Genomic DNA, 25,816 nt, shown 5'->3' with positions numbered 1-25,816 from the left:
TTATTAAACTAGTGCAGACATTCTCAAAGTTTTCACCACTTAAAACCCCCTGAAGCATTCTTCAGGCTTCAAGAAACCCCAGAAGTGGCGTGATCGTGTACATTGGCTGGCAGGGGCTCATGGGAATTGTAGTCCATGAACATCTGGAGGACCACAGGTTGACTACCCCTGGTGTACAATATGGCTGGGAAGCATAACTGTGTACCCGCCCACCTGGGGCCCCTCCCCCCAGCATTGGCTGGCAGGGGCTCATGGGGATTGTAGTCCATGAACATCTGGAGGACCACAGGTTGACTACCCGTGGTGTACAATATGGCTGGGAAGGATAACTGTGTACCCGCCCACCTGGGGCCCCTCCCCCCAGCATTGGCTGGCAGGGGCTCATGGGGATTGTAGTCCATGAACATCTGGAGGACCACAGGTTGACTACCCCTGGTGTACAATATGGCTGGGAAGCATAACTGTGTACCCGCCCACCTGGGGCCCCTCCCCCCCCAGGCCCATCATTTATTAGCTGATGAATGCTTAATACATTAAAAAATACCTAAACATTAATTCACTCCCACCCATTCAGGAAACCCTTCTAGGGTTTCATAAAACCCTGGCTGAGAAAGCCTAATCTCGTGCCACCATTCCAACCTGAGGCTACAGAAGCTCTCAGGGAAAGGTTGATTCTTGCTCTGAGCAGCTTGGTGTCTTTCTCCCCAGTGAGGACTCAAAATTGCTCCCGTCATTCTCCAGTGAGGTAGGTTAGGCTGAGCGAGGGGGATAGGCTCAGAGTCACCATGGCACAAGCGGGCCTATGCGTTTGAGTCTCTCTTAACTACTACACCATAGTAAAATAGGCAGGGAGTGGTTGGGAAGTAGGCTTTAAGCACAACAAAAACGGAGTCAAATAGCACCTTTAAGGCCAACAAAGATTTATTCAAGGCTTGAGCTTTCCAGTGCAGGCACTCTTTCTCAGACTAAATGAACAACCATCATAACTGTGGAGATATAAGGCAAAGGCAAATTATGGCAAATTAGTAAACTGTGTCTCAATATCCATATTAAGCCATATGATAATTCTTTGCTAAAACAGCTAATCAGTCCTTTTGAGTGAACTGTCCTGTATCTGATACTTTGTTTGAGGAAGTGTGCATGCACCCTGAATAAAACTTTGCTGGTCTTCAAGGTGCCCCTGGACTCAGCCTTTGTCTTGAATCATTCCACCATCCACAGCCTTACAATTTCTCGTCTATGAGTATTTCTTGGATGTGGCCGACAATATAAAGGAAGACAGAAATTATTGTCCCACTGCATTTGGACCAACTATAAATGTATGTCATTTCCTGTGTCTAGACTTTTATCTCATCCCAGATAGCTGATCTCATCCCAGATAACTGAGAATACTGGATACATTGGCCACAATCAGCTAGGGAAGGTTGATGCAACGTTTGCATTGGGACATTCATAATCTCGTAATTGTAATAAAAGAAGAAGAAGAAGTTCTAACACTGACTGCTGGCATTACCCAAATGACGCAGTTCTGAGCCTCAGACTTTTAATCCAGTGTTACAGAAATCTCTCCAACCACAAGTGATGCATTTGGGAGGATTCTGGCAGCTAGCTCATAAGACATGAAACACGAAAATGTTTGAAAAACACAGCCTTGAGCCTTCCTTATTTTTCTCTTGCCCTTTATCAAGTGTCAAAGATTCTGTGGAGTCGAACTGAACCATTTTCTCCTGACACCTTTCCTTTTTGCATGCAGGGAAAAGTTTAAATGCAGGCAAACACACTTGACCCTCCACGTAATCTGAAATGGTGCTGTCCAGGCACAGCTTTCTTATTTCGGTGGGAACTTGGCTCTTGGTGTGCTGCTGGATAGATCACTGTTGGTCCAGAGTTCAGCTGGACCCTTTCCAGATTTGGTTTGCATTGGTCTTTGGCCACTTGAGTTACTGGAATGAAGAGAAAGAGGTTAATGATGCAGCAACGACTAGAAAAAAGGGAACTTTTTGCTAGTCCCCAAAGGCAGTATAGTTTTTTAATAAAGCAAGTGTGCGCTAATTTCTTTTGCTTATTAACGTATAAGCAAAATTCATTCATTCATTAACCTTTATTGACATACCAGAATATTACAAAGTATGTATGGAAGATGGTCAGGGCAAGAGAAAATATTAAACAGACAACAGCAAAACAGATAAAGCAGTAACAGACTGAAAGAGCTTACTTCTAGCGATGAGTACCTCAGCTAAATATTTAGTGACCATGGCTGTAATCTCAGGGGAATGATCATTTAATAGATATTGGAATGCACTTCCCTTATGTACAAGACCTTTAGATTTTAATAAAGGGAAAAGGAGTTTTTTATTGGGAACCTCATGGAGCTGGCGGTCTAGATTGAAGGATGTGTTCAGTTTACGGAACAGAAACAGCCTCTCCTGAAATGGAGCTTGCTGTTCTCTTCCGATTAACACCTTTGTGGGGTATAAGCAAAATCAACTTGTCACTACTAGATTAGAAGCCCAGGATACCTTCCCAGAATTTTGCTATAATTAAAACAAACAATGATAGCTTAACAGATGGCCTGACTGATTAACACTTGTACTCCCTGATTAATCAAGAAAAGTGTTAATTAAAGTGATTAAAACTTGCAGTTTGGTGTAGAGCCAGTTTGGTGTTGTGGTTAGGAGTGTGGACTTCTAATCTGGCATGCCAGGTTCGATTCTGCACTCCCCCACATGCAACCAGCTGGGTGACCTTGGGCTCGCCACGGCCCTGATAAAACTGTTCTGACCGAGCAGCGATATCAGGGCTCTCTCAGCCTCACCCACCCCACAGGATGTCTGTTGTAGGGAGACGAATGGGAAGGCGACTGTAAGCCGCTTTGAGACTCCTTCGGGTAGGGAAAAGCGGCATATAAGAACCTTCTTCTTCTTCTTCAACCCTATTAATAATTGCGCCCAAAGGCTGTAATACATAATACTTATTTTGAAACAATCAGCAGAAGTAAACAATCCATATATAATTGTTTCTGTTGATCATTCCAACAATAAAAATATGTAGACATGGAAAGTCTACATATGCTTTTATGCTGATATTGATGTGTTTTGCATCCAATATGTAAGTTTTGCCATTGACCCATGTTCCATCCGTTTATTTAGCCACTCTGTAAGTTCTGGTAACCAGAAGAGGAGCACTCTTTATTGCTGAGAGTTCTCACTTGATCTGGGGACGACTCCAGACTGAATGAAGAATAATTCCATATCCATGAAAGCTGGGCTTGCTGTAATGCCTGGGGGGCTGGACCCCCCCCCCCAGTCCCAGGATCAGAGTGTCATAGTCAGTTATACCTTTGATCAGGCTTCAATAGAAATTAGAGTCCAGTACTAGGCTATATTGATTGACAAAATGAGATGGAAAAGAACAATGGATTTGGACGAGGTATAAGTAAACAATGGAAATATGAACTCGGAAGGGCGGGAAACTGTAGGCATTCTGGGAAAATATATAAGATACTAGGGGTCAAGCCTGATGTATTCAGGAATAAAATGGGTACTAGATTGGGAGTGGGGTGGGGTGGAAGAACTCTCCCCCTCCTCCCAGGACTTAGAAAGGCTGCACACAGCTGTTAGGGAATTCACCAGCAGGGGCAGCTCTCAGACAGCCTCCAAGTCTCAGAAGGAAGTGGAAGGAAGACAGACAGGCAAGCTGGTTGGAGGAGGAGGCACTCGGGGGCGGGACAGCCGCCCTGAGTGGGGGTTAAGCACTGAGTGGCACTTAAGCCATGAGACCAGCTCCTCCTCCTCCAAGCCTTTATCAGAAATATATTATGTGGAACGGATATTGTGGCGTGTCAGCTTAATAGTCATAGCTCTGGAAATGAAACCTGTAGTGCCTGTTAATATTCCATGTCACGTAATCTCTTCTTTTCTTTGAATAAATAAAAATTATATTTAAAAAGAAAAGAGACTCCTGGTTGACATTATCTTGCTTACACCATAATCCTGTAGGAATATCGAAGACCATACGGAGCTCCATTATATAAGCATAATTACTCAGGAAGCTGTCCCACTGCGTTTGAGCTTTATTCTCGGATAAGTCTGTACAGGACTGCAGCTTCAGGCACCCTTCAAAACTAAAGATTTCTTCCAGTGTGCTACTGAGAGGGTGTTTTCTAGGGTATGTACATATAAGAAGAACTGTTTTTTTATACCCTCCTTTACGCTACCCAAAAGGAGTCCCAAAGCAGCTTCCAAACCTCTTTCCCTTCCTCTTCCCGCAACAGACACCCTGAGAGGTAGGTGGGGCTGAGAGAGATCTAAGAGATCTATTCTATGAGCGCTAAGAGAACCGTGACTAGCCCAAGGTCACCCAGCTGGCAGCATGTGGAGGAGCAGGGACTCAAACTTGGGTTCTCGAGGTTAGAGGCTGCTGTTCTTTAATCACTACACCACACTGGCTCCCGTAAATGTTGCGAAACACTCTTCCGTTGGGTTTTCTGCATATTACACATCAAGTTAAAGTGACTCATTCATGCAGTTTAATGTTCCAACCCTGTGGTGAACTTCCCCACTTGAAGCATCCTGGGTATGGAATGTTGTTGGTCAATAACATTTGGCCAGATTTGGCCATTATCCACAAATAATATGTTGCCCAAACAGCTAAGGGTACTGTCTGTGCCCGGGGGACTTAATCCCTCTGACTTCAATTGGATTTAAGCATTTATTTGTGCTGAGGTCCAGAGCCCTCTTTCAGCTATATCCACCCCTCCTGGGACAAAAGAGAAAATCAATCGACTGTATATTTAATTTTCCATTATTTATATGATTCAATTTTTAACTGTGTCATGCACCTGTCTGGTTTAAACATTTTTTTTCCAAAGTGATTTCACAGGAGTAAATGTTTCCAGAGCAAGGTCTTTATTCCTGTAACCTTGGATATGAGAACCTCTCTTAATCAAAGGACATTTCTTCTCTGATACATGCATCCCCTTGCATATCTCTAGAGCCACACTAAGTTCTTTTTGAGCCAAAAGGGGCTAAACAGCCGATCCTGGACAAAGCAAAATTGTCCACGCTCATTCACTCCATAAAGCAGTCGGCAATTAGTTCAGGATAGACAAAAGCGTTACTATTTCTCATAAGACGCATGTCACGGATTTATTATTATTGGATTTATTATTACTATATTAAAGAGCCTCTTGTGGCGCAGAGTGGTAAGACAGCAGACAAGCAGTCTGAAAGCTCTGCCCATGAGGCTGGGAGTTCGATCTCAGCAGCCGGCTCAAGGTTGACTCAGCCTTCCATCCTTCCGAGGTCGGTAAAATGAGTACCCAGCTTGCTGTGGGGTAAACAGTAATGACTGGGGAAGGCACTGGCAAACCACCCCGTATTGAGTCTGCCATGAAAACGCTGGAGGGTATCACCCCAAGGGTCAGACATGACCTGGGGCTTGCACAGGAAATACCTTTACCTTTACTATACCTCACAGATAACTAAGTGAATGTTGCCTTTCTGGAACTAGTATCGCTGGAATAGCCAACTTCTGGAATCCTAGGGTCAACCTAACCCCCAGGCAGCTGCACCCCAAGGGTCAGACATGACTCGATGCTTGCACAGGGGATACCTTTACCTATTACTATATTATTGTATGGCATGTGTGTTCTGTAGCCAGGGAGACCCTAAGTTTGTCTGGCAGCTTGGCAAGAGATGTTTGAGGTGGTTTGCCATTGCACAGCCCTGGTATTCCTTGGAGCCCTGGTATTCCTTGGAGGTTGCCTTCCAAGCTCTAGCCAGGGCTGACCCTGCAGAGCTTCCTAGATTTGATGGGACCTGGGCTTGCCTTGGCTATCCGGGTCAAACTACAGGTCATGGAAGGGAGACAGAAGAGTGAAAAAATGAACTGAGTTGTAACTGAACCTTCCCACTACTGTTTGCTGGGCATCTGTAACACCCGCTGCTTTTCCTTCTGCAGAAACTTCAGTGGAGAGCTGCTGTGCCAGCGGATACGAGTGGGCGAGTCAGAAAAGGGACTGCAACTCTCTGCCCCTGAATCTCGACTCCAGAGAATGCAGGTATTCTTCAACTCCAGTGGCCGGCCCGTTGTTCTTGGCAGCAGACGGAATGTTCCTGGGCTTACATCATTCGGCTTGGAAGTCTGATGACCTGAATTCTGTCTTGACTCCTGCAGTTCCCCTTGTTTCCCTGGGCATGTGATTTCCCTCCCCTGGCTTGGGACTCGCTGACATGTTACTGCTCCTTACTAGAAGGTTGAATCACCTGACCTGATCAGAGACCAGGGATCATTTCCTCTCTCTGTTTTCAGACGTGCGGTTGTAAACGGCTCGGCTTGGTTTCCTTTATGAACTCGGAAAGAATGTGTTTCGCAATCGCATCTATCCCTGCTTTCTGAATTTTTGCATTTATATTGGCTCCAAAATTCAAACTCCTACACAGAGCAGCTGACAGATAACATGTGTTTCTTTAGAAGTTGCTTGAGGATTTTTCTTTTTAATGAAAGGGGGAGAGGGGAACCATGTTTCTTAATTGCGTTGTGGGAGCCCAAGCCCTTAGGAAGCAAGTTCTTATTCTGCTGATGTGAAATGAACCTGCTATGACAGCGTAGCTCTCTGCCAAGTTACACCCTGCTACATACATAGAAATCGATGAGCTTTGACATGTGTAGTTCTTCAGTATAGTTTTAATGTATTTATTTCTTGTATAGAGTTCAGTTATCAAGTCAGGTGTGTAGCCCTGCTGACGAAGAATCTAAGTGCATGGGCACAAAGAAGCTAATGCTTTGAATAAAACTTTGTTGGTCTTAAAGGGGCCGCAGGACTCAGAGCTCAGTTGCATGAGGGATAGCAGTTGGGTTCAGCGGTAGATGTGTTTCTTCACGGATTAATGGAACCTCCAGTGTCTGGTCACCATGCATTTGAACTAGTGAGCTTGTCTAGGCTGAAGAGAAGCAGAGTTCATACAATGATAGAATCATAGAGTTGGAAGGGACCATCCAGGCTATCTAGTCCAACCTCCTGCTCAATGCAGGATCAGCCTAAAGCATCCAGGGTAGGTATCAGTCCAGCTGCTGCTTAAAGACCACCAGTGAATCCCTGGTTATTTCTTCCCCATTCCAGCAGCCGTTCCAGAGGGATGGCATCCGAATGGGTCCTCTGTTGCTGGGACTTCATACATAGAGCAGGGATTCCCAACCAGGTGTCCACGGAGCTCCAGAGGGTGTCCATGGCCTTTCCCCTCCTGCCTTAATGCACGGTCACAAACTAGGGAACTGGACGCTTCCATTGCTCCTCCCTGAGTGTGAATTTTCTCATGGTTTCTGTGCCTGAGAGGGGGGTAGAGCCTACTCCCAGCTTAAACCACCTCCTGTCTCTTCCCCGCTCAGTCCTTCTTGAAGCTGCTTGTTAACATGGATGGTGATGTGCACAAGGGATTGTATCCTGCAGAAGCAAATGACCCTGGAGCTGAACTCTTCTGCTTGCTAGTCCATTAATTCACATTATCCACATTATGACCCCGTTTCTGTCATGGGAATAGGACCTGGGTCTGGTTTGTATCTCTCCGGACTGCAGGTGGGAGCTCAACTGAATGAGTGCCTCGTTTCCTCACTGTATTCCTTTCTCCATTCTGCACAGGTTGGATAATGTGCTTTCAATGTGCTTTTGCAGCTGGATCTTCCTGTGCGAAACAAGAAACTCTACTACTGAAATGCACTGAAAGTGCATTATCCAACGCATGCGGAATGAACTCCAAACTTAGCACGGCTGTTACGTCTCCCTTTTAAAAATAAGCCACACGTTCCAAAGTTCGTAGCTGCAAGCTAACAGTTTGTGCACTTCTGGGACTGTGTGCAGAGCGAAGAGTGGAGAGCAGAGGTCAGATGGGAGGCAGGTTTGCATCATGTACAACCCAGACTATTGGTGTTTTGAAAACCATGACCTCTCTCCAACCGCTGCAGCTCTGTCACAGGACCGTGCAAAGAAACGCCCTTTTAAACCTGATGAGTGTAATGGAAAGGTGCAACTGCTCAACCTTCCACTGTTAATTTCATAAATCTTTATTTTATTATCCTGAGTCAGCCTTTCTCAACTTTGTTACCATTGAGAAACATCTGAAACGTTCTTCAAGCTTCAAGAAACCCCAGAGACAGCGTGGTCATGCTGAACAGAGTTGGGAAGCATAACTGTGGAAATGCCCACTTGGGACCTCTCTCTCCTTCTCACCCCATTCGGGCCCGTCATTTATTTATTTAATATATTATCTGATTTCTACCCCGCCAGCTCTCCAGGACTCGTGGTAGCTTTCAATAAAACCATAAAACCCCTTAAAACTCCATAATAATAAAAACCCCAATAGACAACAAGAATGGTGGGAACTCTCTACCTCCCCCAACAGCCACCCTAAGTGGGGTGGCCAGATGTTAATGCGGAGACCTGATCCCATGGAGGGGCCCAGTTGATCTTAAACCCTGACCTCACCCAAAGATCTGGATGAAGAGCTCCATCTTGCAGGCCCTGCAGAACTGTGAAAGCTCTGACAGGGCCCTTAGCTCTTCCGGGAGCTCATTCCACCAGATGGAGATCAGGACCAAAAAGGCCTACCCATCCATCCATCCATCCATCCATCCATCCATCCATTCATTCATTCATTCATACGTCCTCTCATAAGGCCCAGGAGAGAAAAGGTGGATCAACTTGACCATACATGGTCATAAAAAGGTAAAGGTATCCCCTGTGCAAGCACCGGCTCATGTCTGACCCTTGGGGTGACACCCTCTAGCGTTTTCATGGCAGACTCAATACAGGGTGGTTTGCCATTCCCTTCCCCAGTCATTACTGTTTTACCACCCAGCAGCAAGCTGGGTACTCATTTTACTGACCTCGGAAGGATGGAAGGCTGAGTCAACCTTGAGCCGGCTGCTGGGATCAAACTCCCAGCCTCATGGACATCGCTTCAGACAGCATGTCTGCTGCCTTATCACTCTGCGCCACAAGAGGCTCTTATACATGGTCATATAACCCAATAAATGTTTAACAAAATGTAAAAATATATATAAACATTGATTCACTCCCACCCATTCAGGAAACCCATCCAGGGCCATCATGAAACCTCAGGGTTTCTCAAAACTCTAGTTGAGAAAGTCTGTCCTAGGTACTGGATCAAATAGTAATGTCTTAATGAGGCTACTCTCAGCCGTGTTCTTTGCTTCTCTACCGAAGACATCAGGCAGGCCGGATAAAGGGAACTGGACTGGGGCTTGGGGCAGTCATGGGTGTGAGGATGGCAGGGCTGTCTTGTGGGCTGAGCCTGGGATTCTCTCATTTCAGCATCGCTCAGGAGCAGTGCTGCCTCAGCCACGTGGAGGAGCGGCATTGTACCGCTGGGATCGCACTGGCCGGCAAGCGAGAAGGCTGCGAGTTGCACGAAGGTAATTCTACCTATGAAGACAAAATCGTGAAGGTGAGACTTGGGAGGTGGCGCTGGTTGATCAAGTTCCTCTTCCTGAACGAAGAATTGTTCTCCGCAGGCCCAACGCAAAGCTCTTCCTTCCTTTAGCCTCCCATTGTGGCTTCCGGAACGTGTTCTGGAACCCTGGATTGTCTTTGAAGTGTTTGGGCCAACTTTTAATGACAAGGCTTGTAGAGAGCCAGCTTGGTGTAGTGGTTAGGAGTGTGGACTTCTAATCTGGCAAGCTGGGTTTGATTCTGCATCCCGTCCCCCCACATGCAGCCAGCTGGGTGACCTTGGGCTCACAACAGCCCTGATAAAGCTGTTCTGACCGGGCAGTGATATCAGGGCTCTCTCAGCCTCACCCACCTCACAGGGTGTCTGTTGTGGGGAGAGGAAAGGGAAGGCGAATATAAGCTGCTTTGAGACTCCTTTGGGTAGAGAAAAAGCGGCATATAAGAACCAACTCCTCTTCTTCTTCTAGTGGCAAAAGGTTGGCTACCAATTTTGCCTGGTAAGACATCATGGCAGGGGGGTGATGAATATATTCTGCCCACTCGGGTCACACATACATTATGATAATATTTGCGCGTTTTGTACATTATCTCCTTTTCTCCAATTCTCCCGCGTCTGTTTGTCTAAAGAATTCACTTCAGTCAATGAGAGCCCTCGTGTGGCCAGGCTTAAAACACACTGTGAACAAGGTAGAACGAAGCTGGAGCAAAATTTTACTCACAGCGTAAGCTTTCATGTGCATCATCCACTTCCTCAGACACAATAAAATGGGGATTACAAGTCTACACATGTAGACACAGGGTGGGCCATGAATTAGTACACAGCATAATGAAGGTGTTTAACAGATTCAAGGGCCTTACAGGAAGTTTATAAGGTTATCCTTTGCTTGGGTTCCATTCTGGGAGGAGGGGGAACATAGTGAAGGAACTAAAAATGTCAGGATTAGACACTAGTGGACAGACGCACTTCCAGCTGTGGAGCACCGAGAGTAATTAATAGAGACCCTGTGAATGAAATGTTTGCTTCTAGGTTTTGTTTTGTTTTTTAAATGCTGATTTATATTGACCCTGCAGGCCTTTCCAGGCAAGCTATGAGCAGTGGGGGTTGCTGTTGCCCGCCTCTTCACTGCAGTGCTAGACCTCATGGTGGTCTCCCATGCAAGTTCTAACCAGGCCTGACTTTGCTTAGCTTCCAAGAGCTGACAACCATTGGGCTGTCCTGGGCTATCCAGGTCAAGCTGATACATGACAATTGGCATTTTTTACATTAATGTATTTATTTTCCCCATTATGTCTTCTAAGCCAGATAAGCATTCCAAACACAGTTAGAACCCCAAACTAATATATGTATTTAAAAGCACAGGCAAACCCAGAGCAGGACGGAGAGCCGTAGAGTTGACTGTAATAGTCAGGTAGGTTCATATGAGAGTAGGTGGTCCCTCAGGTATGCTTGGCCTGAGCCATATAAGTCCTTGAAGGTCAACACCAGCACCTGGAAATGTGTCTAGAAAGTAATTGGGAGCCAGCACCTGGAAATGTGTCTAGAAAGTAATTGGGAGCCAGTGTAGATGTACCAACTGAAGCGATACAGGTTTTACGGCTCACTCCAGTCAATATTCTGGCTGCAGTATTCTGTACCAGTTTAAGTTTCCAAACATGTTTCAAGGACAGCCCCACATACAGATCATTATAGTAACCTAACTTAGATGTTGTTGCCAGTGATTGCCATTTGCAAGGTTCATCCTGTCCTTCGGGGGCAGGAACTAGTAATTAGGGCAGATCTGGGACTGCCATCCCCAAAGGTGGTCCCAAGTGTTGGTCTCCTCTCCCTCTCCCGTAATGCCTAGGGGTACTCGACACGTCCCATGAGAGTGTCACAGCGCAAAATTCCATTGAAGCAGGATGTGGGTGAGGGAGTTTCCATTGGGGTGACATGTCCTTGTAATAGGAGGGGCCGCCTACAGGTAAGAGGCTACCCAACCCAGACTGTAAAGGGTTTTAGAAGAAGGACTCCTTGAGTGGGTAAGAGGTCTTCTACCCAAGCCACTGTTCAGCTATAGGAGTGGGGAAATAATATACTTTGCTATGAATGCACATTCTATTAATAGCAGGGTTGAGGAGCCTCAGATTAAAGGGATGACCCCCAGAGGGAGGTGATGCAATGAGAGCTTTAGCTTCCACAATGAATTCTGCCAGTGTTCTCTTTCCCAAATACTCTTTGGGGGTCGACCGACCCTTTCACAGGGCTCGCAGCAGGGCAAGCAGCTTGGCCGGGGAGGGGAGTGCCATCCACACAACAGCCTCTTGGTGTAGATCGAGATAGAGCATTCGTCTGTCTGGAGCAGCACAAAAGAGCGAGATCGACATGGTGGGACAAGAGGCAAAACAACTGAGAAACCCCAAGGAAAAATCCCAATTTATATACAATCCTGAACAATGGATTTGCACGCCATTAGTCAGTTTTGGTTTAATTTCTGTGAAAGAAGACTTGCCTAATTTTATGGCTGGGGACCACCACAACATGAGGAACTGTATTAAGGGTTGCGGCATTAGGAAGGCTGAGAACCGCTGCTGTAAAGGGAAGGGTGGGGAGAAATCTCTTGGGGAAAGGAAGTTCGTGGAGTTTGCCTGTGAGAGTTTGTGCAGAACTGCTCTTCCAGCCCCTGTGTTGCAAGATCGAAAAGAAATGCTGTGGCATCTGAAACGTTGCAATTTTTGGCAGAAATGCTGCTACTGCTGCTTTATGGGGAAGGTGGCCCGCAAGCAAGGGAACAGCTGCGAGCAGAGTCTGCAGATGGGATATCAGTGTGGCTTGGTCTTCAGGGCTTGCTGCGTCGAGGGGCAAGAAGGCACGGACCCGTTGATGGTTGACAGTCCCAACAAAGACATAGGTAAGTTCTGGGGAGAAGAAATTGACGTGAGGTCATGCAGGATGTAGAGTGTCATGTAACCATCTTCAAGTATTTGATAATCATCTTCAAGTATTTAAAAAGGTGCCATATAGAGGATGGACTAGATGACCCAGGAGTTCCCTTCCAACTCTATGATTCTATGATTCTATGTTATTGCCATGTGCCACCCCTGGTGTGTATGTATCTCCTAAGGCAGGGTGACCAAACTGTGACTGTCCAGATGTCCATGGACTAAATTCCCATAGGCCTCCAGGGAATTGTAATCCATGGACATCTGGGGAGCCACAGTTTGGCCACTCCCGCAATAAGGCATACAAAAGGGACCAGAGCACAAGAAAAAGAGGAAGATTTAAAGGAGGCATGGGAGTGGAGTGGAAAGTCACAGAATTCAGAGGATATTAAAGCCAGCCAACTAGAGGTTGGAAAGGAAGTTGGAAAGATTGGAATTAAGATGTGGGGACAGAGGGAAGACACTTGGGGAGGAAGAGTAGAACAGGATTAGTTCTCTTCCTGTTTTAAAGAAGGGAGGTTGCTTTTTGCCAGTGGTGGAAAGAGGTCTAGGAATGAAAACAGACTCCCATGGTCCAGAAAGGTCTAGAAAGCAGAACCAACCCAACCAGCCACTAAACAGCTTCTGCAACCGCCGTCAGTCACACAGCAAAGATCCTTGCCAAAACAACATTTCTAAAAATCTGTACAGCCAATCAGAAGTCCAGTGGCTAGTCCAGTCAGAAACCATGGAGTCTCCCTGTATTTCTGACCGCATAAGTTACTCCAGTCAGAGGCGAAGGTGGAGGACTTGGGGTAGCAGAATTAGAAGACAGCATGACATTTTGACAAGGTTGTCCCCTCTCTTCCCTTTCCATGTAGCATTGCCAGTAGAGGTTGACCATGAGGATCCCTACCGTCATGACCGCTGCAGAGGTGAGCTAATTTCCTATTCCCTTGAGACAGCACTTTGACAGCTTGGTTGGATGCAGAATTCAGCTTCTTGTGCGTTTTTTAAGAGTGAGTTTCCTTACGGCTTCAAACGTCTGCTTGACAATTTGTCCACAAAGTCTGTGGAAATCTTAGCCACCAGCAGACTGCTAGAGAGTGCTCCCTGTCCAGCAGCTCACACCAGGTGAAACTGTACATACGGAGACACACAGGGTGGACGCCATCCATCTTTGTATCTCGGAAATACTGGCTAACACTTGCGTTCTTGCTTCCTTTGGAAGCTTGGCTCTTGGGGCCATTTCCTGCATGCCCAGGGGCAAGCCAATCACCACCTAGGGGTCGGGAGGTGAATTTCCTCTAGGCCAGATTGATCGGGGATTCTGGTTTTCGGTGTGTGTGGGCATGGAATTCGGGTCACTGTGGGTGAGCAGGTAGTTGTGAATTTCCTGCATTCGGCAAGGGGGAAAGTTGGACTAGATAACCCTGGAGCTCCCTTCCATCTCTGTGATTCTATGTTTTGTTTCCCTGACTTATTTTAAGTGTATATTGCAAGGTTGGGGTATTTATTTATTTTATTTATATTTTAATTTATACCCTGCCCCTCCCCACGTAGTCAGCTCGGGGCGGCTCACATCAAGATAATAGAATAAAATGCAAGAATTGCCGTTAAAACCCCTTGAATTAATCTCCAGTAAAATACTAAGACAATCAGATGGCGGAGCCCCATTCCTCCCCTACACCAGTCAGTGGATCACCTATCCTAACTGCACCCATGCTCTGGTACAATCAAATCGATCTTCTACTAGGCGGGACCTGCAGTTAGTAGATTATTCCCTAGGTCAGCTCTTCCTCCCCAGCCTCAACCAAAAGCCTGGCAGAAGAGCTCCATCTTACAGGCCCTGCAGAACATTGATATGTCAGGGCCCGTAGCTTTCCTGGGAGCTCATTCCACCAGGCCGGGGCCAGGGTACTTTGACTGCAACGTTCTACAAATTAGTTGCTCATTGTCCTTTAGCAGAAGACCTGACAACTTTAGTAGTGGCAAGGTTTAAACAGCTGAGGTTTGTCTGGGGGCTTTTTCACAATGAAGTTTTGGAAAGAGCAACCTCTGTTCTGCCACTAACTATCTCTGTCCTTGGTTTCATAGGTGGTGGCCCCTGCACGCAGCAGTGCAGGGATACGGGGTCGAGTGTCCTCTGCTCTTGCTTCATGGGCTACCAACTTCAGCCGGATGGTTTCACTTGTGAAGGTAAAGAGCGGTGGTGGTTCTGTCGCTGTTAACCGTAGGCTGGATATTTGCAGGAATCATAGTTGTTAAGCTTTGCAGAAGAACTTGAGCTGAAGGACGTGTGATGGGGCAACTGTGGGAGGGAGCTTGTCCCACTCTGTGTGTGTGTAGATACAGAGTACAAAGCTCTTTCTTCCTTTAGCCTCCCATTGTGGCTTCCGGAACGTGTTCTGGAACCCTGGATTGTCTTTGAAGTGTTTGGGCCAACTTTTAATGACAAGACTTGTAGAGAGCCAGTTTGGTGTAGTGGTTAGGAGTGCGGACTTCTAATCTGGCATGCCGGGTTCGATTCTGCGCTCCCCCACATGCATCCAGCTGGGTGACCTTGGGCTCGCCATAGCACTGATAAAACTGTTCTGACCGAGCAGTGATATCAGGGCTCTCTCAGCCTCACCCACCCCACAGGGTGTCTGTTGTGGGGAGAGGAATGTGAAGGCGACTGTAAGCCGCTTTGAGCCTCCTTCGGGTAGGGAAAAGCGGCATATAAGAACCAACTCTTCTTCTTCTTCTTCTTCTTCTTCTTCTTCTAGTCAACCTGTGGCCTTCCCGATGTTCATGGACTACAATTCCCATGAGCCCCTGCCAGCAAACACTGGCAGGGCTCATGGGAATTGTAGTCCATGAACATCTGGAGGACCACAGGTTGACTCCCCCTAATGGCGTAAAACTCAACTATGTACAGATGAACACAGCTCAAATAGACGCTCAGAATAAATAGACACAAGAACATCAGTGCATGATTTATGATTTTAATTGGGAGAGAATATTAAGTCTTAATACTGAGCAGAGGACATTGGCAGCTTTGGACGGCAGAGCATAATCCTTCTCACTAGGCATGGCTCTGATCATTTCTAGTTCATTACTACAATTTGATCACAAGTTAACTATGTAATCCTGAATCAAACTACGCTGACTGTTAAAGGCAGGACAAATCCGAATAGGGTGTCAAGAACATCACAACCGTGCAAGCAAAGTCTGTGTATCTATATTGCTAATATTTCAGCACTGCCCTTCAGCTAAATACCTCCTTGATGTTTTGTTTTCTTTATGCAGGGATCCCCCCCACTCCCCTCTTTTGCATGCATTTAGCATTGGGTTGTTTTTATAAAAGAGTTGGGGATTTTTATACCCCGCTTTTCTCTACTGTAAGGAGTCTCAAAGGGCCTTCCTTTCCCCACAACAGATACCCTGCGAGGTAGGTGGGGCTGAGAGAGCTCTGAGAGGCTCAAGACTGGCTAAGGCCACCCAGCAAGCCTCATTTGTCTCAAAGAAGCTTACAAATAATCAGAAACTGATCTATAAATTACTAGTTGATCAAGACTCCAGGGTTACAGAAACGGTGGCAACCTTCTTGGTGACACTATATAAGCAATGGCATCTTAGTCCAAAAAAGAATAATTATATTGACAGGTGCCAGGAATGTTCATAAGACTGGGGCTGTATCGGTCAATACATTAATAATTGAATTATGCCCATAAAGGTATTCTGTCTGTGTTGCCACTTTCTGACAGTAAAAGGGAAGGAGGTCTATCATTTAACAAAAAGCAAGCTCTAGAGTACAAACTGCGCCACAGAAGCCATTAACTCTAGCTTTGAAAGGGGAATAGGGGAAGATTCATGGCTGCGAGCCATGGCAACCGAGGAGAACCTCCACATTCAGAGGCACTAATCCTCTGAATCCCAGAGGCAGGAGGCAACATCAGGGGAAGGCCTCAGCCTCTATGCCCTATTATTAGATTGCTAGAGTAACTAGTTAGGTACTGTGTGAGACAGGATGCTGCACTAGATGGATCCACCAAGGTCAGTACTTACGAAATACTAAAACTGAGCAGGAGAATATATTTTAGTAGGGCTTAATTTAGGGCTTCCTTTTTTTCTCGTGAGAAATAAACTTTGGTGGCTCAGACAGTTTAACTTTACTTTGCAGTTATGCCATTGGAGGGCATGCACCCAGTTTTAAGAATGTGCAGTTTCATGCTTTCCTCCCTGAATTCTCTCTAGATATTAACGAGTGTATCACTGCAGACCACAATTGTGGCATTGGACAAATCTGTATCAATACGCTAGGATCTTTCCGTTGCCAGCGTGAGACCAGTTGTGGAACTGGCTACGAACTAACGGAAGAAAACCTGTGCAAAGGTATGCTTCCGGCAGACCTCTGGGCCTAATTATGTCAACTTGCTTTATTCTCTTTTCACTTTGGATTGGGTCCCCTGGCAGAATGCAGAGAAATAGCTGGCCCTGCGTTCCCTTTCCTCACACAGCTGCTCTTGGTGCTGAAACCCCTTTTTGAGGACTGGAAGAGCCACGCAAGCAAAATGCATTGCAGGATTAAGAGTTGCTGCGATGGGGGTGGGGAGACGTCCAGTAAAATGGCTTCAGTTCTGCTTCTCTGATTATCTGTTTGCCCCAGCAGCAGAGCTGGGTCTCCTTGCCTCAGTGCAGCTAACCCTTTTTGTGAACTCTTCCTGTGGATTCTGTTGGCAGAGTTTAAATATGCAAGGGAGCTGAGCATCAGGAAGTTTAATCGAATAAAATAGTTTTATTGTTTATAATTTGATATTGCTGTGGCCAAAACCTCATTGAGAGTTCATCGTTTGAATTAAAGCATAAGGGCTCCCAGCGCTATCGAAAGCAGAGCTCTGCCCTTCTAAGTCAGTTGAAGTTAGAGAGGAGTCACTGTATTTAGGATTGCAGAGCATGAGATCCACTGCGAAGACTCCTATGAAGGGCTTGTTGCGAAATAGGAAGACTTGGGTGCAGATTCCATCTCATTGAAAGACTTGTGTTGATGCTCCAACATTAATCACTGTTCTGTTGTCTTTACAAAGTTAAACATTCCATGGATTTCTATGAATAAAGAAACAGGGGTTGGGTCTTAACTGCTGCCAAAGGAAATTCAGGCTTGGCTGAGCTCCTCTGCCAACAGCAATCCTCATCCCACCCCCAACCCACATGCCTATTAAACTACGTTGGGCCCCTGACCCTGAGAATCTATTCTTACAGAATACGAAGGGCCCACGGGGATGATGTAGTAACTTGGATCCAACCCCGTGTGTTGAACTGACATTAATAGTGCTTAAGGGTTTAATTTTGGTTGGGTCATGCCCTAACGCTCTGCTTTAAGATGTCAGTACTCCTGGTTTTCTTCTTCTTATTGCCTGGGTAAAGGAAAGAGTCTACTATACACCTGGGTAAAGGAAAGAGTAAACCTATACACCTGTGTTTATGCAATATAAATTATTGAATTATCAGCTGTCCTCAAATGTCTGCAGTAAAATAATGGAATTTGCTAGGCTACCTTTATTGTCATGGGACTTACTCACTGTTTACGCGCTGGGAACTTCACTGCCCCAGCTCCCATGCAGGAGCACAAATCGGGGGCAGATGAGGCCAAATGCTCCCTCGTGTGGGTGCAGGAAGAGGTGGGGCAACCTGCCATGACTAAAAGTCCAGCCTGCAGCCCGGCATGAAACCTCCAGTGTGTAAACCAGGGGTAGTCAAACTGCGGCCCTCCAGATGTCCATGGACTACAATTCCCATGATCCCCTGCCAGCATTCGCTGGCAGGGGCTCATGGGAATTGTATTCCATGGACATCTGGAGGGCCGCAGTTTGACTACCCCTGGTGTAAATGGTCTCTGTGTATTCCTTGTGGAGGAAGAGAGTTTATGTATTACAAATACATGTTGGCCACATGTACAATAGGGATATATTGGCTCCTATTCCCTATTAGCTGATCTGGAGTTGGGGGCCGCATGTCTGCTGAGACACCACCCAATTCCTGCCCAAGCTTACCGTGCAAACATAGATTGAGAATGAAAATGAGTTTTGCCTGATCTCCTTGAATTGCTTCTTGTGTCTGAATCATGACCTGCAAAACTGGTGCCCTTCTGCTAACGGATTCTTTCTTTTGTGGCATACTAGATATTGACGAGTGTGAGACTGGTACTCATAACTGCCTCCCCGATTTTATCTGTCAGAATACTCCAGGATCCTTCCGTTGCCGGCCCAAGCAACAATGCAAGAGTGGCTTTATACAAGATGCACTGGGCAACTGTATTGGTAAGGCACGCTGTACCTCCTGGTTAGTTCCCACAGGTGTGGATCTGCCCGCCTTTCCCTCTCACTGCATCGGCCTCTTGGAAGATCCTTTCTCCGTCTCCTGTCTGTGCCTTTGCTTTGCCTTTTGCAGGAAACGTTTTTAGTTAGGATCCGAGAATCGTCTCTCGTCTCTCTTTAAACGCTCCCCAGCGGGCAAGAGTTTTGTTCTAAGTCGGGCTTGTTGTGCTCTTGCAGATGTTAACGAATGCCTAAGCGAGAATGTGCCTTGTCCACCGGGCCAGACGTGCATCAACACGGATGGCTCTTTCGCTTGCCAGAGAACGGTGCCAAACTGTGGCCGGGGCTATCACCTGAATGAAGAAGGGACAAGATGTGTCGGTCAGTAGCGGCTATAGACTCAACCCCAAAACATAGGCTATCGTTGAAGGGCTAGCCCAGAATTTTTCTGTGCTATGGGGGAACTCACAGGGAGGATGGGTTGGTGATGGCCTTTCAGGTTGGTTGGCCTCCAGGGCCCAGTATACTGCCTTGAAACATGGAAGTTCCATTTCACCATCATAGCTTGTTGCTCTTAAGTAAACATATCGTTCTCAGTCTGTCAAACTTTTAAAGAAAAGCTTCCACTATACCGTCAAAGGCTGCCACTGCAGAATCCCAGGTGCCAAGATCTGTGGGAAGCTGCTGTTGATTCTCTGGCTGTGTTTTAAGCGAATGCTGGCAGAGGCTCATGGGAATTGTAGTCCATGGACATCTGGAGGGCCGCAGTTTGACTACCCCTGCAAAATGAATAATATATTTCCTGTGATGTGATGTGGCCAAGCCAGAGTTGGCTGGCTCTAGATTTGGATCCTGCATTATATTCTTGCCCAGAATAACTGACAGAACCACGGTGGAGCCCAATGGCACCATTAAGACTGAAAGTCAGTTTTGCTTCTTTCTCGTGTTCTGTTTTAACTTGAAATGATCTTTCGAACCCTTCTCTTTTCCAAGATGTGGACGAGTGTTTGGCACCTAACCAGCCATGCGGAGAAGGTCATGTCTGTGTCAATTCCCCTGGCAGTTACCGCTGTGAATGCCGGCTGGGCTACTACTTCGACGGGATCAGCAGATCTTGCACTGGTGAGCAACTCTTCTTTAGCTGGCTTTTTTCATCCCTTGACCCCATCTTTTATCTCCTTTTATGATAAGGAGTCATGTCCTTAACAAATGGTTTAAAAGCTCACTGACTCACTGATAGCCAGTTTGGTGTAGTGGTTAGGAGTGCGGACTTCTAATCTGGCACGCCGGGTTCGATTCTGCGCTCCCCCACATGCAGCCAGCTGGGTGACTTTGGGCTCGCCACGGCACTGATAAAACTGTTCTGACCGAGCAGTGATATCAGCGCTCTCTCAGCCTCACCCACCTCACAGGGCTTCTGTTGTGGGGAGAGGAATGGGAAGGCAACTGTAAGCCTCTTTGAGACTCCTTCGGGTAGAGAAAAGCGGCATATAAGAACCAACTCCTCTTCTTCTTCTTCTTCTTCTTCTTCTTCTTCTTCTTCTTCTTCTTCTTCTTCTTCTTCTTCTTCTTCTTCTTCTATGGCTTAGTTTTAATGCTGGGGAGGAAATAGGGTTGTGTATCTCCCCCCCCACCCTCACCCCCAGCCACACACAAACAAAACAGTAGCTGGCTGAGACTTTTTCGTTATTTTTGGTCTAAGCATTGCTGTGCTATTCATTATGGGAATGGGGGCACAAAGAGGAGGGACTTAACTGATCAGCTGTTGGGTAACCTAGAACAGGGGTAGTCAACCTGTGGTCCTCCAGATGTTCATGGACTACAATTCCCATGAGCCCCTGCCAGCGTTTGCTGGCAGGGGCTCATGAGAATTGTAGTCCATGAACATCTGGAGGACCACAGGTTGACTACCTCTGACATAGAAGACGTCTTTTATCAGAGCCAGTTGAAGACCAGCCTATGGTGGTAATAAGGTGCAGCAGCAACTGTTTAAAAAATCATGTTTTGGTGCTATGTTGGTAATGTAGGAAGATTTAGAACAGATAAAAGGAAATGCTTCACCCAAAGAGTCATTAACACATGGCGGGGTGGGGAGTGGCGGCTACAAGCATGGGCAGCTTCAAGAAGGGACTATACAAACATATGGAGCAGAGATCCATCAGTGGCTCTTAGCCAGAAGGTAAGGATGGAACACTCTGTCTGGGGCAGCTATGCTCTGTATTCTTGGTGCTTGGGGGAGGGCAACAGTGGGAGGGCTTCTGGAGTTCTGGTCTCACTGGCGGGCCTCCAGATGACACCTGGGTTTGGTCACTGAATGACCGTTGGCCTGATCCAACATGGTGTCTTGTATGTCTGCAGCAGTGATGCTCTGTCTTCTTGGTGCTTGGGGGAGGCAACAGTGGGTGGGCTTCTGGTCCCAGTGGTGGACCTCTTGATGGTGCCTGGGTGTTAGCCACTATATGACACAGAATTTTGGATGAGCCCTTGGCCTGATCCAACATGGCTTCTTATGTTGGTCAGCTGTGGTTATGCAGATGGTGTCATTTGTGCCTGTGTGGTGTTGGGAGGCAGCTGCTAGCGCCACAAGGAATCTAGCTGTCCTATATTATTGAAATGGCTGGGGAAGGAGCCTTGAAATGTAGGGCTCTGAGTTGCTTTTGTGCCATTTTCTCAAGATGGGTGAAGTTCAAGCTCTCGTCTTCTCGGAGTCACTCATCCTGCTCATGCACTGAAGTTCACAGTTATTTTGAGATGTCCAAATTTACAGTGGCTTGTTTATAGGGCAGGCATACTCCATGAGCAAGTTACTACTTTGTTTCTGCCTACATTTCTTTCCACAGATATAAATGAATGCCGGCGTTACCCTGGTCGCCTGTGTGCTCACAAATGTGAAAACACTCCTGGATCTTATTATTGCAGCTGTACTATGGGTTTCAGACTTTCGTCTGATGGGAGATCATGCGAAGGTAGCCACTTGTTATCACTATTCAATTAAATTGTTAAAAATTATTATTTGCCTTGGAAGCACAGAAGCCTTTTCACTTTATTCCTGATTCTCCACATTTCCTGGTCAAGAGGAAAACGCTGTTCATATTACAAAGGTGATCTGACTCTAATGGAAACAAGAGAAAGAAATTTTACTTTCAAAAATACCTGGTGGTTAAAGGAATTTTACTGATCCACAGTTTTCAGTCCATGCAAATGGCCATTTTAGCTGGTCATTATTCGCAAAAACCAAAAGTTCCTGTTGTGATTCCTGAGGACTCACACCACTATCTCTTGGATTGCCCCAGGGTTACATTTCTTGTTCCAATTTTCTCTAGTTCAAACTGACAGTTGAAGAGAAATTTCTATTTCTATTATCAGGCCTGTCTTTCCTGTACAACTTTTATCTTTGCTTAGGTTACTAAGAAACTGAGGTCCAGCGGGGTCTCTCTGGAAAGTGTTACTCGAGGCTAATTACATTCTTTTTATCTTTTACTTTTGTTGTACTTAATATTGTTTTGCAATGACCTATGGCTTTATGCAAATCAAATTCATTCATTCATTCATTCATTCATTCATTCATTCATTCATTCATTCATTCATTCATTCATTCATTCATTCATACTAACAGCATTCGTATTCACTTTGATGACTGATTTTGCTCCCCTGCATTGCAGAGCTGAACAAAATCAATTGCCTATATAATAAATGGTATTTCCTGCCCCCCTTTCTTACAAAGATTTTGTGAAGACCAAACCCTTTCAAACTCTTAACAGCTAAAAGAAGGTCAAATGTTGTGTTTTTGTCGGTTTTAGATCTGAACGAGTGTGAAAGCAATCCCTGCAGCCAGGAGTGTGCGAATGTGTACGGCTCCTATCAGTGCTACTGTCGTCGGGGCTACCAGCTCAGTGACGTGGACGGAATCACCTGTGAAGGTGAGCAACCATCCTCACATTCGCTGCCCATATTTTAATTTTATTCATGTATACTTTGACTTACAGGCTGCCCCTCTGCAAATGGTCTCGGGGCGATTCACAGCAATTGATCAAAAACCCGTACAGTTACAAAGTGTTAAAACTATGCAATTTAAAATCCTTGTTGTTAATAGTCATATGCTCCCAACTTTTTTCCCTGTCATGCTTGGAAGTTCAGTGGATGAATGGACTGCTGGTCATGCCAGGCACAAGATGGTGGGTGTACGAGTCCGGCTTGCGGGGGGGGGGGGTTTCTGATGGTAACGGTGATCCCTGGCCTTAACCAAATGCCTGGTGGAAGAGTGCCATCTTACAGGCCCTCCAGAGCCTGGAAAACTCCATGAGGGCTTGTACATCTGCCAGCAGCTCATTCTACCAGCCTGGAATGAGGGCAGAAAAAGCCCTGTCTCTGATCGAGGCCTGTCTGGGGCCAGGGATCACCCACAGGTTGGAATGAAAACCTAAATGATCGTTTATGGCTTTCAGGACTTAGGGGAGGAAATTACGTGTAGAAAAAAGCATGGTTTAAAATTTGTAGTGTAATAGATAAAAACTTGATCTATAATCGTCGTGGATAAATCGGAAGCCTCTTAACTTTTTTCCTTTCTTGCATCTGTATTTCTCTTTGTTCTTATCTATGTTCTATTTGAAAATGCAGGAAAAATTTTCATATACACAATGCTTCTATTGGCATAGCACAAGTTAGGAGCAAGGAAAACAGAAATAGTCATAAGGAACCAGTCTGAGTTTAAAAACTGAAGACAGGAATATAAAAGAAAGATTGCAAAATATACTCTCAACGTTATGTGCAAATAGAAATATTTCCAGGAAGATCTGCATGAACCCTAGTCATAGCTGTGTGTTGGGATCCTAGTTATTTATTTAAATAAATTTGTATGCCATTTGTATGCTGCTCTTTCCCTAGAGCTCAGGGCAGTTCATAACAATAATAAATACAGCTGCTTTGGAAACTGTCCTTTTGTTTCTTAATTTGGGCATGTGCTTTTCAGATATTGATGAATGTGCCTTACCGACTGGAGGACATATCTGTGCCTATCGATGCAACAATGTTCCGGGGAGCTTTCAGTGTACGTGCCCCTCCTCTGGCTACAAGCTGGCACCAAATGCACGGAATTGCCAAGGTAGGTGCAAAGGTGATACTCATGAAAGGTGTTTGTGAAATACAGGTGTGATGTCTGGGAAAAGATGGGACTGTAATGAGCGAGTCAGGTGCTACTTCCCAGGACTTGTGTGCTTGGGCAAGTTCTTGCTTCCCCCATTTTAAGGGTGGCTTCCTCTGAGGTCCAACCCTTAGGCAACTATCTAAGGTGGCAAATGTTGGCCCTTAAAACCAGCTAGGAAGCTGCCTTCTGCTGTCTGGATGATTAAGTGAAAGGGGGCAGTTTCTTAGTATGCAGAGACCTCCCTGAGGTTTTTCGGTCGAGAGACTGATGGCGCACAGGGCAGGTGTGCTTCTGCCGTGTCAGTCTTGGAGCCTGACGCAATAACCTGGCTGTGTATTTCTGGAAAGCCTTTGATGGTTCCATAAAGAGAACTCTTAAGAAGCACCTGGCAGGCAAGACTGAAATTCAGCACTGAGATCCCACCTCAGCCTTTTTCAACCTTTTGACCATGGAGGTACACCTGAAATATTTTTCAGGCTGTGAGGTGCCACAGAAGTGATGTCAGCTGGCCATGCCTGCCACGCCCCCCTACACAAATAAAACATATAATTAAAAATATGCAAATAAACATAGAAGCCAGCCCCCCATCTCCTCACCCCATCCCAGTTTGCCAGCAATGACCCATTTGCAAATAAAATATGCCTCCTCATACTCAAGACAGCACCAATGCCCAATGGAAATCCCACCAGGCCAATTTACCCCTGCTGCTGGTGTGGTAGCTTCTGGCTCCATGCGGCTGCCATCTTGGAATCTTCCATGTCGCCATAATCTGAGGGGTTCACTGCTGTATCTTAGTGCACTGGTTGGGGAGCCCTGTTCTACCTCAATGCAAGCTATTATCTTGAATCAAGGATTCTCTCAGAAAAAGAAGTCTGCACAGCTCCAGGGTGGGCAGGTGTCATCTCAACCAATTGCTGGAGGCTGAAATGCATCCTGACAACCGAACATGTTCATGAAAGTCACTCTTTTCTGCTGCAAGGGTGAAACTTTAATCCCCCCCCCTTAGACAACTGTAGACTTAGTTAATGGAGTCAGGTGCAAACTGCAGCCAGGTGGATAATGGCAAAGTTAACCGTTGTGCCAATATATCTTGTCTTTTGTAACCCTTGAAGGCTTCTGCTTGGGCCTGTGTGGGGTTGAGATTTTATTTTATTTATTTTATTTAGATTTTTATACTGCCCATTCCATGGGCTCTGGGCAGTTTGGCTTCCTTCTAACCTTGTCCAGATTGGATGACTTCAGACAGCTGGTGGGGCATGCAGGGTGCCACCATAGAAAAACAGAGCTCTGTCCCTAGACAGGTATCGTGGGGAAGGCTAGACTGGAACCCATCTCCCTAATGTCTGATTTCTATATGAAGGGATTTTTTTTTGTAAATTCAGTCATAGGAGCCCCACTTCGTGCCTGTCATGCACAGGTTTACCACCTTAATGAGAACTAGACTGTTGTCAAATATCTATCTGTGCTAAGCTGACCTTTTGGTTTCTCTCTCTCTCTCTCTCTCTCTCCCCTCTATCTCTCTCTGCTTCCATTTTTATAGACATTGACGAGTGTGTTACTGAAACACATACCTGTTCATACAATGAGACCTGCTTTAACATTCAGGGAGGTTTCCGTTGCCTTTCTTTGGAATGCCCAGAGAACTATCGCAAATCTGGTGACACGTAAGTACATTTCTTTTAAACTCTCTTTGGGATAGTTTGGTCCTAGAATGCAGCTTGATAAACTAAGTTATACAGTCAAGTGTCTCCCGGTATGTATTTGTTACTATGGTAAAGGATGTTCTACTTAATTAGAAGAAGAAAAAGAATAAGAGTTGGTTCTTATATGCCGCTTTTCCCTACCTGAAAGAGGCTCAAAGCAGCTTACAGTCGCCTTCCCATTCCTCTCCCCACAACAGACACCCTGTGGGGTGGGTGAGGCTGAGAGAGCCCTGATATCACTGCTCAGTCAGAACAGGTTTATCAGTGCTGTGGCGAGCCCAAGATCACCCAGCTGGCTGCATGT

General features: G+C 46.0%; 1 protein-coding gene across 2 annotated transcripts in view; it reads left to right on the top strand.

Moving 5' to 3' along the window:
• FBLN1 (fibulin 1) overlaps positions 1-25,816 on the top strand; it is a 54,063-nt gene that overhangs the window by 7,519 nt on the left and 20,728 nt on the right. For both annotated transcript variants that reach the window (XM_077310914.1, XM_077310915.1), the window contains exons 2-14: positions 5,962-6,061; positions 9,332-9,464; positions 12,189-12,357; positions 13,249-13,302; positions 14,465-14,566; positions 16,607-16,744; positions 18,532-18,669; positions 18,904-19,047; positions 19,660-19,788; positions 21,507-21,632; positions 22,467-22,586; positions 23,636-23,767; positions 25,350-25,473. In XM_077310914.1, coding sequence (XP_077167029.1) covers positions 5,962-6,061; positions 9,332-9,464; positions 12,189-12,357; positions 13,249-13,302; positions 14,465-14,566; positions 16,607-16,744; positions 18,532-18,669; positions 18,904-19,047; positions 19,660-19,788; positions 21,507-21,632; positions 22,467-22,586; positions 23,636-23,767; positions 25,350-25,473 — 1,609 coding nt within the window. The remainder of the gene's footprint in view (positions 1-5,961; positions 6,062-9,331; positions 9,465-12,188; positions 12,358-13,248; positions 13,303-14,464; positions 14,567-16,606; positions 16,745-18,531; positions 18,670-18,903; positions 19,048-19,659; positions 19,789-21,506; positions 21,633-22,466; positions 22,587-23,635; positions 23,768-25,349; positions 25,474-25,816) is intronic.

Source organism: Paroedura picta, chromosome 14 (genome assembly GCF_049243985.1).
Source record: "Paroedura picta isolate Pp20150507F chromosome 14, Ppicta_v3.0, whole genome shotgun sequence".
NCBI lineage: Eukaryota > Metazoa > Chordata > Lepidosauria > Squamata > Gekkonidae > Paroedura > Paroedura picta.
The sequence above is the reverse complement of the archived record's forward strand: the minus strand, read 5'-3'. Positions and strand labels throughout refer to the sequence as shown.